The sequence below is a fragment of the Meleagris gallopavo genome, chromosome 8 (genome assembly GCF_000146605.3).
Source record: "Meleagris gallopavo isolate NT-WF06-2002-E0010 breed Aviagen turkey brand Nicholas breeding stock chromosome 8, Turkey_5.1, whole genome shotgun sequence".
NCBI classification, from domain to species: domain Eukaryota; kingdom Metazoa; phylum Chordata; class Aves; order Galliformes; family Phasianidae; genus Meleagris; species Meleagris gallopavo.
This window is the reverse complement of record NC_015018.2, coordinates 6,342,865-6,358,135: the sequence shown is the minus strand read 5'-3', so window position 1 is coordinate 6,358,135 and position 15,271 is coordinate 6,342,865. Positions and strand designations below refer to the sequence as shown.

General features: G+C 35.4%; 1 protein-coding gene across 1 annotated transcript in view; it reads right to left on the bottom strand.

Annotated features, from left to right (window-relative positions):
* The window catches only part of LOC100546507 (glutamate receptor ionotropic, delta-1), a 34,271-nt gene extending 20,541 nt beyond the window's left edge, over positions 1 to 13,730 (bottom strand). The window contains exons 1-3 of the mRNA XM_031554563.1: positions 13,671 to 13,730; positions 2,752 to 2,853; positions 1,101 to 1,298 (exon numbers count right to left, since the gene is read on the bottom strand). Of these exons, the coding sequence (XP_031410423.1) occupies positions 1,101 to 1,298; positions 2,752 to 2,853; positions 13,671 to 13,730 (360 nt within the window). The remainder of the gene's footprint in view (positions 1 to 1,100; positions 1,299 to 2,751; positions 2,854 to 13,670) is intronic.
* Between the last annotated feature and the right edge of the window lie 1,541 nt (positions 13,731 to 15,271).

Below are 15,271 nucleotides of genomic sequence, written 5' to 3'. Positions count from 1 at the left end.
TTGAGCTGGTGGAAAAGCTAGTAGCAGAAATACCACTATAAATATTGTTACCTCAAAGTACGCAATTTCTGAAGAATTTTCACAGGATATCTTACTAGACTGAAAGTCAAATACCTTATGTCAATGCAAAATAAGTCAAAAATCCTTTACTTTTCCTAACTGCCACCAAGATTATTCCATTATCATACACACATTTGATAGTGCTTTAATTGCTTCTATTTCTTCCTAAACATCTACTTACTAGACACTGAGACGCCTACTTCCTAGATAACGAGGAAGCTTTTACTCCCAGAAACAACTCTACTGCAGAAGAGTAACCTTTTCTACGAAGGGCAGTAACACAGAATATTAACTCCTTTGATTCTTTTTCTTGATTAGCATTCGTCATGTGTCAGACGGTGAGAACACGAACAAAATACATTCTAATTTCACTCTCCTGGACTTTTCCCACTTACTTGCTTAACTTAAGTTTAATTCATTTATTCTTGATTTGTAAGACTTGAATTAAATAAGAAAATATTTTCCCTTTATTTTAAATAATGAATAATCTTAAACTCAGTTTAGAATTCTAGTCCTTCAAAAAAAGTTATTTACAGCATATATTATTTGGGATACTTTTCCTGCTTTGGAGTCAAACAGTTGATCTTATGAAACACATTGCCATAAAGCGATACAAATAAAGTCATACTTTCAAGCAATGTAGCAAATACATAATGACAAAAAAGAAGTTAATTCATATGTTAAGAATACATACTTTCTGTACTCATTCATTCACACACACAGACAATCCCTTTTTATACCGGCATCTATATAAAAAGACTTACATTTATATAATGTACATTGATAACAGTTGGGGGTAAATAGAACAACAGACTCTATAGTTACTATAGTTTTAAAATACATAGTTTAGACCACAGTCAAACCACTCAAAACTCAGAAGTGTTCTGTACTAGCTCTTTGATCCCAATTCCATCTCCTGTAATTTGCAAAGGGGGAAGGGGAGAATTTCAGCAATCCCTTTTCAGAGTCTTGACACCCTACTCTGAAGAGTTGTTGTGTTTTTCTATTTTTCCCCCAAATATAGCTTCTTCTCTATGTACCTTGTTAATAAGTTCTCCAATCATGCCATTCCAGGAGCCATTCTGAAGCTGGTGTCCATATTTCCCATCAGGAGCTTGATATATCTCATATTTGAAGCCCAGATTCTTGGCCAGTGCATCCAAGACATCAATGGAAAATCCTTTGTAACGTTTTGGTTGTCCAAGTATGTTCTCCGCCACCATCACAAAAGGTTCTTCCTGAGAACAAAACACTGTCTCAGCTGATACTTGAAACAATTTTTTTAGTTTGCATTTTTAGCAAAATTGGTGTATTCTGAGTTAATTCTGGACAATTTAGCACAGATTTCAGATTCCTCAGAACATGCTGAGGCAAAATCTGTAGGCTGGGTGGGACACTCATAGGCATCCCTGCCAGACACCAGTGCTTCAGCAGCTGTCCCATCCACGGTCCTCGATTTTACACAGTTCACGAGAAGAGGCAGAGACCCCAGAGGAAAACTTAACTTCCTCCTGGCATCTGCAGGATGAATTGCTCACTGGAATACCTGTCTCTCCACTGACTAATGTTTCAACTAACTGCCTAGAAAACAGGTATTAAGCATATGAGTCTTAGGAACATTACAGCTCCCCAACTCAGATCATATAAGATTTAGAAAGTCATCTTTGAAAGACAATGATTAATCTTTTATCCAGGAGACAGTGAAGCAGATGCTAAAATTGTTGGGTTTTCTAAATATTTCAAATTTTGAAAATTCTAGGAATATCTTTCAGAGGTGCTGTTTGCTGGCATATTTTATGTTGAAGTATATTTTGAGACCAAGGAATGCAGCAGTTTTTGATATGCTTTCTGTCAGAAATGGGAACCTGAGAGACAATGCTGAGGCTGTTGGCTGCATATCCTCTGCAGTTGTCTGCGTTTGTGATGTGGTACTGACAACCTCCTATGCATGTTATACCATAACCTTGCCTATCATCTGACTGAGAAAGAAAGCCGGGGTGATTTCTTTAATGATCTTCTTTAATGATCTGTGATTCTTTAATGATCTTACACATTACTTCCTATTTGTACCATGATTCAAAAGAAGAACAACAAAATCACAAATACGCCACATTCTTCAATCTGGAACTACAATATTTTAGACAGGAACGCATTCTTGTCTTAATTTGTCCTTAATTTAGCATTCAACTAATAGGAGCTCTGCTACCACTCAGGATAGTAACAAACAATAATCCCAAAAGCACGTAGTCTAGACATAGTTTATCAACAAGAAGTTATGAATTTGATGGAAGAAACACTCAATTAAATTTTATAGCCCGCAGTGCACAAAAGCCAAGATTAGATTATTGTAATTGGCCCATCTGATCTTAAAAATCCATGAAATGCAGGAAACTGCATGTCTGAAGTGTAGCCCTGAGTACTCAGGTCTTGTGCTGGTTTTGTGTGCAGTATGATTTTCAATGCAGAAAAACAGCATAAGCAAACAAGCCAATACTGTGTATCTCTGACAGTGCATAGATTCACATAAAATAACATAAGGCCATCATCTATGTTCCTTGCTTATGTAACTGATCATCCAAAAATACAAAATTGAAAATGATAGGGAAAAATACTGAAGGAATTGCCCAGAATACTCAGTCACAACCTTTTTATTTTGAGCATTTTGTTTCCTGAACTCAAATAGGATCATACCAAGACAGTCACCACTTTCAGTGTCAGTCCTTGTAAATCACTTCCCAGACGTCGTTCTTGCAGGCTACCATTCAGTCCTTTTTCAGAGTCCCACGTTGCCAACTAGAACAAGAAAGTGCAGTGAATATGAAATACTGGTAGGCAGAAATCCTTCAGTACTTACATAAACATTTAACAGCTGCTTGATCGAATCCAGAACTAACATACACAGGATAAGTGAGTTTTTTAAACACAGAATCAGAATCGGTGAGATTCAGAGGACAGAAACTAATCCTTAGTGTGAATGTATTTTCATCAATGTCTGTAATAAAACTGCCTTTATTATCTGCAGTACTTGTCATATTATTTCATCTAGATTACTATGATATGACTTTCCCTTCATAGTAAGTTTATACTGCCTGACAGTCATTAGGATTACAGCCTCACTATCCCGTAACTCCTCTCTCAGATCAGATCCTCCCCTACTTTTTAAATCATTCTCTAGAGTTTATCAAAGACCAACCTTTTTTTTTCCTGCTGCATGACGTTCTTGTTCACTGGTGGTTATAAAATCTTGACACAGATTCCATGGAGGCAAAATGCCTTCTATTTTGGGCTGTCTTCAAATTCTATATTAAGTTCTATTTTCTCTCTTCTTGCCCTACTTCTACCTCATCAGTAAAACAATGACAGCCTCTCAAGTTCCCAAGTTCTCATTATCAAATATTTGATAACCTCTATATCTTATAACCTCTATAAGTGCATTTGCTAGATGCAAGACATGTATTTTCATGATACCTCCATAGAACATTACACGTAAATATTTTATTTTTCAATTAAATTTAGCATTTCAAAATCAATTTTAGTGCTTCTTCTGGAAAGAGGTTCAATAGAAAAGTCGATCTTAAGTGACCCTTGCATTATTCAACTGAATACGCTCTTCAGTGGCAGCAGAAATCAGACACTCCTTTTAATTCAAAAAAGAATCCATGGTACTCTTAAATCCAGCTGTACTCTTAAACACCAATACTATGTTCACATAGGAGGCAGTGCTGTTAGCTGAAGGCATGCCCTGTAGATATTTAACTTAGTCCAAGATATGTGAAATGTGCCTTCTTCCTGCCAGAAGCTAATTTTCATGTAGCAAGTCAAAATCTACTTGGAAAGAACTTATTTTGCTGAAAATGCCTATGGCTAGATGTCCTACACGATTTATTTCTATGACTTTAGTCATATCCTAAAGCCTCAAAAATCAAACCAACAAATACAACAAATTGTGATGAGAGATCTGTATAGTTTTCTTTTTGTTTTGTTGCACTAAACTGATAAACAGGGAACTAGAAAAGAACAGGACAATCAGTGATGACTCAGCTATCATGTCTATCACACAGGTAGATTTATTATAATTTATTATACAATTACTCTATAGTCTCTAAATCTTCCAGTTGAGACACAAGTAAGAAAAGAACTAAAGCTATACCTCCTTTTACCCAGCTGACCTGAGGGATAGAAGAGAGAAAAAATGAATAATATAAGCTTCATAACGACACTCCTGAAAGCTGAGGTATCTCAGATTGAAACCTCTCCCTGTGACGTAAGTTTGGAGGTATAATGAATACCCAGCAATATGGCTAGATACCTATAGCCATCATATCTCTTAAATTCAAATTCAGATGCTTGTTCTGAAATATGACCTCACGTGTTTCTTAGCTTTTTCTATTGCTACACAAAATTAACCAATTTGTCAGCTGCAAAGAATCAGTATGGTTCAACAAAGACAATCTAAGTGCATGTGGTAAAAATACTCTCTCAAATCATTTAAGAATGTTGCATGATCTAAGCTTTCTTGGACTGTTCTATACAATAAACATATGGTGAAGATACAGGGAAAGTTTCAGCAAAAATGGCTTACACAGTCCATAGACAATCACTACTTATTCAAGAATGGAAAATAAATTGATTACGTCGGCACAGGTGGACTGACATCAATTCCTTTTGTTGTTCCTTTCCCCTTCATAAACTGTATTTGACTTCATATCAGGCAAACTATTTGAATACTCCATATTTTGCATTTTGTATTAAAAATAAGAATACTTAAAAGGAACTGGAAGCGCACTATTGCAAGACTCTAAGTCTTTTCCTTTCATTCAAAACCAGTTTTCTCTTTTTATGCAGTAGGGATAGGTGCAAGGAAGAGAAGCATATTTCACAGTGTATCAGCACAGAACTTCATGGTGTTCTGTACAGAAAAACAATTTTTTTTCAGTCTCTAAAAGGCAAATGATGCAGATAAATTTGATAGATGGAACATGAGGAAATCCTTTTCCATTAGAGATTTTTCCCCTTAATATTTTTGTGCTTCAGAACATTTCACTTGCTTAGAAGTGTGCCAATTTGTGCTTCCACTTATTGCAGACAGAATTTTATTTATGGCACCGATGCACTTACAGATATGTATACCAATTTGTGACAGCTGACCTATCAAGATCAGTGCCTGAGAAACTAATTTCCAGCACTATTAAACACAATGAGTATTGCTATTATTTGTTAAGACCATTGGAGTTTCACTCTTAGTAGAAATATGCACCATGTTCCTACCAGGACCTGAAACCAAAGGTCACAGAACAAACATCAGCTGGTAGGAGATACACAACTTTAAGATCTGATTATCACAAATTACTTGCAAAGTCAGCACTTCCAGGACGTATTTCAAAAATTAGTGGCGTCTGGAAAGTACATTTAATGGCAGTCTGAGTGTTGTTTTTTGGTTTTGTTTTGTTCTTTGACTCTCAAGTTACTGGGTTATAGGAGTTTAGGATTTGAAAGCAACTTCAATAAAGCTTTTCAATTTAAACCTTTTATCTAACTTCTCTTTCTGAAAGAGCCATATTGCTCTTACAACTGCAATCTCACAGTTCTAACCATACATCAGAAGGTCAATCACCCTCCAAAGACAAACCAGAAGAAACAAAGGTGAATTTCAGACAAAAGTGTAATTTCTTGGAAAATTCTGACTCGAGACAAGCTTCTGATCTTTATTAATATTTACTGCGTTTTCAACAAAAACAAATAGAGAGAGAAATTCTGAATTTTAACATTATGTTTAAGCCTCAAAAACCATATATAGGTCCAAACACGCTTCCTCAATACCAAAGTGAAACAACTGCATGGCCAGAAAACTAGGAATGTGAAATGATAAAGGATGTCATCCATGTGTCTCATGAACCTGCAGGGATTTTTTCCTGAGTAGTACTGACACCTGTCAGGACCTCCAAAGAAGACCTGACATAAATATAACTTCAGGTTTCCTGCGTTTCCACTGATAAATTATAAGCCAATTTCTACAACAGAGTTTCATGACACTGTTAATGATGCAGCACCTGGCTGCCCAACGCTTACTTGAGCTTAGTTCCCCAGGGGAAATCATACTGAGATGGCATGGTAAACTTACACCAGACAATATCAGAAACAACTCCACAGAAGCGTGAAGACCCCCATCAGCATAATGAGGCAGACAATCCATTTGCTCAAATAGAGCAAAGTTGCATGCATTTAACACAGATTTGCAAGATTTACTACCTCCTTCGATCGTAATCAATTAGATTGAGAGCCTGTGTGCTTCTTCATTTAGGAGATGAAACTGATGAAGAACTCCATTATTTGTCACACAGGTAGGTGTTTGTCTGAAAAATGTGTATTTTCATGCTGCTCTACTACACCATAATTACATACTTCTTGAAAAGCAACTTGAATTTAGTTTTCCTAACTCTGCTGTGAGTGCTCAAACCACTGGACAATGGTAAATTTGTCTAACGCCCAAATAAACGGAGATGTAAGTTATCCTAAACTGGTAGGAAAAATAGCCAAAAACTTGCATTAGCATAAAAAGTGAATATTTAATGTTTATCTCACAACAGCGCATAAGACCATTTACATTGTATAAGTTTATGATACAGTAGTTACTGTTTATAAATGCATAAATAATGCATGTCACTGCTAGCTACCTCTATTTTAAGTATGACGTCCTAGACGCTTCCTCTACTTTTCAAGGAAAATGTGATTCCCATAAGAAGTATAAAACAATTCTTTATAGCACATTTACAGTAGTGTTGAAAAGGCATCAAACCAGAGCCTGCCTCTTCTACCTTCCCAAAAATCTGAAAACTTTTGTCTGGTGACTCCTTTGGAGCTAAGGGTACACCATTCAAACAAATTAAACTTGGGAATCCCTGCCTTGAAACCTCAAGAACTTTAATAAAGAGAAATGGAAAAGAGAGAACAAGGCAGTCAGTTCTCATGCCCTGAGACAGTGACACCTTTATCAAATCAAATTATATTGTCTATATGAAAGCTGTTCTGGTTATGAAATTAAATAAATTAATTACTGGCATTCACAACATGACAATGCTTTTAGATTAATGTTGAACTGAATTGGATTTCAACTCATTGACAACATTTTCTTAAACTTCAAGCAACATAATTTAAATCAAATATGTTGTCCTTGTACCATATTCATATATTTGACACATTGGAACTTCTGACTAAGAAATTACAAAAATATATTTAATGTTATAAAAGCAGACTTCAAATAGAGACAACGATTAAAATAATAAAAAAAATACCAAATCAATACTAACAACTAAAGTTTACAGGCAAATAAAATAAGTCAGTGGCCTAATAAATAAACTGAACAAATCGGACACTCCTATGCTGCAATTCTACTGGAAAAAAAACTCAATTTAAAAGTGAGTAGAACAAATATTTACGTTTTATCCAAGGAGTCTTTTTAAATACACCATATCTGTAATCTAGAGATTTGCTGTCATTCAGTATCATTCACAGCAAGATATTAATAGGATTTATACAACAAACTTCCTAACAGACAGAACTTCCTGGAACATCTTTTCCTTCTCCATGACTGGAGTAGCCTTACAAAAATTTTTCATGTGAAATATGGAATCATAACTAAGAAAAATTAAACATCTTTTTGAACTGTGTATTTGTATAATCTGTAATTACATAAAACAGGATTAGGAAAATATAAAGGCATTGACACTCGTACTTAGAAGCAAATCTGATACAACACTTTTCTATAATAGCTACATATTATAAAGAATATTCAAAAATCTCTATTCTGAAGCAAAAGCATTATTAACTATAAGAACCTGGACAAGAACAGCAATCAAACTGATTCAAGGTATTATTCTGTGTTCTAGCATAACCCTATCTTCTTTGCAGTGTAATAACTGCAAGTCATCAAGGTGTGGATATTTATTCCATTTTCATATTCTGCATTTGTTTATACTAAAGACACAGCCTGTCCAAATATCCACAGTATTGTGGAATTGTTAGAATGTACGCAATTAGATAGGAAAATAATCAGTTTGTGACAAATTCTGTAATCACACCAAATGTATTACTGGAAGTAGTAGATTTGGTCATCGAGGTATCATTGCATAATAGAAACTATAAGTATCTAAACTGAGAAACAAAGAAGTTAAACAACTCTCTGAAATCTTATGTACTACTACAAGATTTAATTATTTACTTTTTTTTAAGATGTAGATACAGATAATATGTACTTCAAAATGTTGATGCATGTTAGAGCTCTTGAAAAATTACTTCATTTGCTGACATTTCCAAAGATCCAATAGATATTTCTGTATCTCTGGAAAACTAATATCTAAGCCAAATATTTGAGTTTAATTCTATGATAACATCCATAATCAAAAAGTTGCATCACAGGTATACAAGGGTATACTGACTGAAAGCACTTGGGATATGTTAAGAATATCTATACACCCACAGCCATAGAGCCATGGAGAATTCCAAAACATACCAAAATTACGAAGCAGAGGATTGTGAACCAAGACTTAAGGAACACAGAAAATCTCATTCTTTTGGATGAAAATTTTATCACCTTCTTTTTAATGCTCAGAACAATCAATTTGTCATTATAGGGCCACACAGGGATTGTAGCTGCATGGTAAAAGTTCAGAGCATGGCAGGGAGATCATGGAAAGCTGCTTTCTCTCATTCCCAATACTTCAGCAAACAGGACCATCCTGAGACAGTAAGCCCTTTAAAGAAAAAAATAAAGGATTAGGAAAGGGCTGACCATCCCACCAAAGGACCTTGGCTTTCTCTGTGAAACTCTGAAGCACACTGATGTAGGTTGCTGCTTTAACAGGCCTTTGAGAATATGAGGTCTTCTGGAAGAAGAATACATCTTATTCTAGTTTCAGTGTTTTGTACATGTAGTGTGCTGTATAAATTAAAATAAAACATCTCCAGAGAATAACAGGAAGACAAGTATTAGGCAGTAATATCTTACGATGAACACAACATTCTGGAAAAATTTGTTTGCCTTTTTGAAAGCAAAAATAATAGGTAACAAAAATGAAAATATGACAATAAACTTGTAAGTGGATTTCAGTTCTTTTCCATATAGAGTCTTGTGAAAACTCAGCTAAGAAAATTGTAATTCATTCCCTGAAATAAGAACAGTATCACATGATTTATACATTAGCTTCTAAGTAGCAACAAAGAATGATATATGAAGATGACGAGAAAAGTTTTGAGGTAGCTTAGCCTAAGTCTGTATTAATAACTTGTTTATCTTATAGCTTTATTAATGATTTGGAACAAGAAATAGCAAACTACTAAAATCAAATTTTCTAAAATGCAAATGGTATCTCAAAACTGGAAAGCACCGTAAATATGTCAGACTAGAAGAGAGAGTAAAAATAAATGGGAACAGTACCAATCTAAAAACAAAACAGTGCTATGCATTTTGCTTTGACTCGAAGTAAACATCATTAAAAAAGAAAGAAATGTGAAGCAGAGATTCATCTATTGAAAAAATGGAAATTGACGTTAAAAAATTCTGCAGGGTGAAAGTGAGCTGCAAATGGATGACAAGCTTGTAATACAGTACAGTGGCAAAAGCGTGATTTGGGACTCCACACGTCTCATGGCATATGCTGCACAGAGAGCAGTCACAACATAGCTGAGAGAAACATGCAATCCTAATACTGTGTTGAGCATCTGTCCAAACAGGATTTAGGCATGCTGGAAGAAAATCAAGGGAGAAAGGGACAACTACTGGGGTGGAGGAGTCAGCATAAGAAGCGTAAAAGAAGCAACTGCAAATACCTAAGCCAATGATGACTAAGAAGTTGGAAAATTAGAAGCAACGCCGCATATAAGACAACAGAACTACTGCTGTTGAGTTCAAATAAACTACAGAAGCTCTTTCATGTGAAATCCAATCCAGTTCCCGGAATCATTCTTTCATTCTTGATGTAGACTGCAAAAAGAGAAATGGACAAAAAAATATCCACACAAGCTCTGCCCTTCCAACAAAATAATTTTTCATGGGAAACCTTTGGTGTATCATGGATATGAACAAGTGCATATACGAAAAAAATCAAAGAGCAGCCTGACAGCTGGTGGTTGCTGAATTCACCAGAGACATCTGAAAAAGTCAATGTTTCATAGAAATCCGAACCTGAATTCTGAGAATTGAGATCCCAGCTAACAGCGATGAGGATATACTTAAGTGTAGAGCCAGTTGATTTTTGTCCAACAGTACAAGATTTAGCCTGGGATCACATCAATTTATCAGCACTCAGGTGAGCGGATTGATCACCATCTTAAATGCTAGCATGGCCAGATTTTTATTATTCAAAAAGGCATTCGTTCATGCTTTTTGAGGAGTGGCATAATCACTAAATTTTTGAAAATCTCAAATATTTTCATATTCAGTAAAAAAAAAAATCATTTACTGCTACTGAAATGATGAAGCAGATAGGGAGCAATTATGCAAAAAGTGCATAGGAGCTATTTAAGGCCCCAGCCTTATAATTACTTACAGATGTGCTTTAGCTTAGCAAATGTACATAATACCACAGAAGCCTGAGAGTTTCTCTTATATAAAGTAAATTGAGCATAGACTAGAAGAAAAAATAAAGAAAGTTCAAGAACACTGAAGGAGGGATTTGAATAGGAAAGAGCAATTGACTTGAACTGACATGTGTAAGGAAACAGACATACCGTGTGCTTCTGAGAAGCACTGCGAGACAAACAGCAAATGTCTGGGAGTCAGACGCCACATGAAGGCTGCCCTTGCAGCAGCATAATGCCCCTCAAACCAAGTAAGGGAACAGGTTCACAATTAAGAGAGAAGAGAAGCGTTAACTGAATCGCCACCTACATGGATTGCCCCATGGCTTTCTTATTTAACATTTAAGAGAACACAAATCTCCAATTGTGCGAACAAAACACACTCCAGTAAGAAGCTGCATAATAACAAGCTGACAATTCTAAAGTAATTCAAAGGGCTTAAACCAAATGAGAAGAAAATTACATTAAAAACACAAATTAAAATCAGAAACACTTTTTTTTTTTACATGCAACATTGAATACAGCATTAAGTCACTATTAACCAGAGAGCAGTTAGAGTCTAGAATAAGGAGTCTATGTCATTTACAGTAAGTGATGCTTAAGAGATATGGAAAACCTAGAGGGAAAGACTACAACACCTAACCTAGAACTGCAAGGGTATTTTAGGAACACCAAAGACAGTCAGAGGCTTTGGCAGAGGCATTTCAGCATTAATATTCTTCATTCTCTAAAAGCTTGAGTGAAAGTATTTATTCAGCTCTTGCTCTACAAATTCAGCTATGCACTGCAATCAACAACTTTGACCTTACCTGGCATAACTCAGCAGTACCTTGTTGCACTATTTTTATGGTTCTTCATTCCAGAGAATATAAAATATTTGGAAGTGAAAGGCAGTGGTTCCCTTTATATTTTTATGAGCCATAGCTCAGTTCAGTTTAATGAAATGGCCGTTTTATTAAAAGCCAACTACTTTATATCTAACAGAGCTCTATTACATAAATGAAGATTAGGCACATTATGCCTTACACTACTGACATTAAGGAAACTAAGATGTAAACGTATTTGTGTATACAGTAGCTACTTGCAGAACAGTGACTGAGGAGTTTCATGCAGAATTGAAGTAGTAGTTGTCTTTAAATCTACAGCTTTTATTGACCCAGTAAAAGACTTCTCATAATCCCTTGGAATGGTTCAGAATCACATACTTTATATTTTATATTCCCTGTACATCAAATTTAATGTTATGGTAAAAGATAAATTATTAATATTATCTTTCTGCCAAAATCAGATCTTGCTCCATTAATAGGCAGAACGAGACATTTTTGAGCCAGGAAGCCACTGAAAGAGCAACAATACCAATTCAGCATTGGTCCTCTTTCCACGTTCTGACAGCTAGTGAGCATATTTGATCATTTATGTAACACAGAGAAACATCTACATTCTTCTGCATCAAATCTGAACAGAATGGTACAGGACAGCAGACCTGCAGGAAGTGGAAAAAAAGGAGCTGACGGACCACAAGAAGATAAATGTAACTTCACGGTTTTCATTATATAGAAGTATAAATAAACCATCTTCAACTCCAGTAGAGGGAATTGCTTCAATTAATAGTAGTCTTTGAAGGAACAGTGACAACATGGAGAGGATAGTAAATAGAAGAAATGAGTAGGGGGACACTGCAGCAACACAGGTATTGGAAAATATGTAGCATTAAATGAAGTAATCATAACATTGATGATAACAGTAAGATAAAGAATATTATCCCCTGATAGCAACCTGTCCAGAGTGCCAGCAAGTATCATTCTGTCCCCAAATGTTTGCATTTCATTTCCCATGCACAAAATCAAAATGCAGGGAAAGATACATTGAAAACGAACATGAACTATTTTCTTCTAGGATCCTACTGCTTTTCTCCTGCAAAGCATGCACATAACCTCCACCCCTGTTCATCTGCACTCTCCCTGCTCCTCTAGGTTTCCGGATATAACAGTATTCTATAACATAGCAATGTTGTTGTTGAATCAGATGGTAGCACTGTTATAGCACAAGATGTGTGTAGCATCACAATTCTTTTAAGGGCTGAATAAACTAATTGCGAGTGCCTAACATACTGCTGAATCAGGCGCTTCCCAGAGGCACTGCAAATTACCAACTGATATGAACAACCATGCTTCTAAAATTAACGTTGGCAAGTAATCATAAAAGTTAGACTAATAGATGTATAAAAGCCACAAGAGATGTTAAAAGTGACTTGCTCAACAGCAGGATCATCTTGCCACTGGTTTGGCTATTTGAAAGTCAAACCAATCACCTCATCTTCCTCCTGCAGACTAAAAAACAAACAAAACTGCTGTCCAATGTCAGACGGTGAGTGCTGGAGTCCAAGGATACTCTAAACACTGTTGTCAAATGTTAAACGCTGAAAGAAATGTCAGGCTGTTCGAGAGTAGCTGGTTTTGGATAAACCAGAACCAATTCCTTATGTTATGACTAATTACTTGTGGACTCTTTTCAACACCTCCAAATGCTTTTTGGTGGGAGGTTACCAGCTTTTGAGAGCAGAACTACCCTCATCTATGCAACAGTGAGCACAGTAGACTGTTTCATAAACAAACAAACAAAAAAATTGCAAATTTGGATCAAACAGAACAATTTATGTTGATTTATGTATGTTCTCCTGATCTCTGCAGTGTAATATCCAGTTGTAGTGATTCACTGAAATTTTTACTGGCCAAGGAGAGTAAGAGATGATGCATTAGCTGGAAAACCATCAGAGCTTGATATCATTTGCAGTCATTCAACATGTGAGCTCAACATTTATGCACTTAATTGATACACTACAGTTGAGAATGTCAAAATATCTGCTGTTTTTGCAGTTCGTTGTTGGGTTTTTGGATATTATCTGAGTGAAGTGCTTTTGAATTCGACTACCCCTTTAAAGAACTCCTAGGTTTATGCAGTTTGAACAGTCAAACTTTTCATAGCCTTTTGTCAGACGACAAAGAGATCACGGTATGATTCGACCACCTACAGACCTTCTGACGCTTGGCCATCATGAATTCACTTTCTGATTCTGGTTGACGGTTCTGAGTCATCTCAGGATGAAAGAAAAGTTCAGCCCATTTTTGATGTGACCCAGTGAGCTGGCTTGTCAACTATGTATTAAAAAATGCTCCTTTCTTTAACTCCAGGTGCTTTCCAAAAGCTCTACCAGTTCAGGAATAATTTTTGTTGAAAAATTATTTTTAACAAAAATATTCAATTAAAAAGTTTAAGATGCACCAACATTTTCCATTAAATTTGTATATATTTCTTATATCATTTTACTACCCATGCTATTATCTAATCACACAGTGAAATTTTGGTGGCAGCTCTGAGATCATAAAGGACAGTGTTCTAAAAGAAATAAGATCCTATTCATGTTTTCATTTAAAAGATGTGGATTTGTAAACATAATTTACACAGCAACTTTTAAATTCTTGACACAGAGAAGTCAGAATCACAGATGGATTTTCTTAAAAAAAATAAATAAATAAATAAAAAGCAATGTTCTATGACAACTGTTTTCTAGAAAGCCAGACTTCTCTAGAGATGTAGTTAAACACTGCAAGTGCTAACGGTAAGTTCCCTGGCAAACAGTTTAAGTGAGTTTTGACCTGCTCTGGTTATAGGCAGTGCAATTTAGATCACTATCCATAGAATACCGAAAATTCCTGAATTAAGCAAAAGAGTTAGGTTTTTACTGGACCTTCCTTTATTTTGGTCTTTTCTACTTGTCTCTGTTTCCTTTCTCCTCATAGAACATGATACAGAATGGGTTCCACAATTCACAGACATTTACTTCCTAAAAAACAAAGACATTAACTACAGAAAAAGATGCAACTTCATGCTTGTTAACAAGAAAAAAAAATGAGATAGCATTAAGTAAAGTACGAATTTTCTCTTCCATTATTATGTACTTTTAATGGTTTTCATTAACATCAAGCTCTATTCAGAATGCTTTCAAAAATATTATTTTCCACTGGTTTTGTTACATATATAAAGCAGGGTTTGTGTAGCAAATAAAATCAACTTAGTCACAAAGAAAATGAGCAGACAATATACAAACACTGTATCCACAGATAGTATAATTTATAAAATCTATACACCACTTGCTAAGTACTCACAAGGTCTGTAACAACACTCAGCTGATTACTCTCCAAAAAGAAACTATGGTAACCCTGGAAAATATTTTTCTAATGCTAGTATTCACAAATATTTTGCTCACAAAGCTTTTGTTCTCCTTTATTTTTCCCCACTTCAAAATACTTGGAAGACTTTTTAGCTGGAAGTCCAGAACTTCTGAGCAATTTTACGCAACAACAGACTGTGCACATAAGGTATGTAAGAAAGATTATAGTAATATGTATCTTTCCTCAGCTCCACTAGCTAACACATACCCAAAAAACTTCATCTCTAGAAAGAATGTGGTTATTACAATCAAATAGTCAAAGGTAAGAAATGAGAGCATGCAAGAAAGCCAGTCTGTACTATCTGTAGTGCTTAAAGACTTGCCTTTCAGATTCCCTAACATAGCTTAAAAAAAAAAACAACAAAAAACAAGCACACCAATCTCTAAGAAGCTTTATTAGGAAAA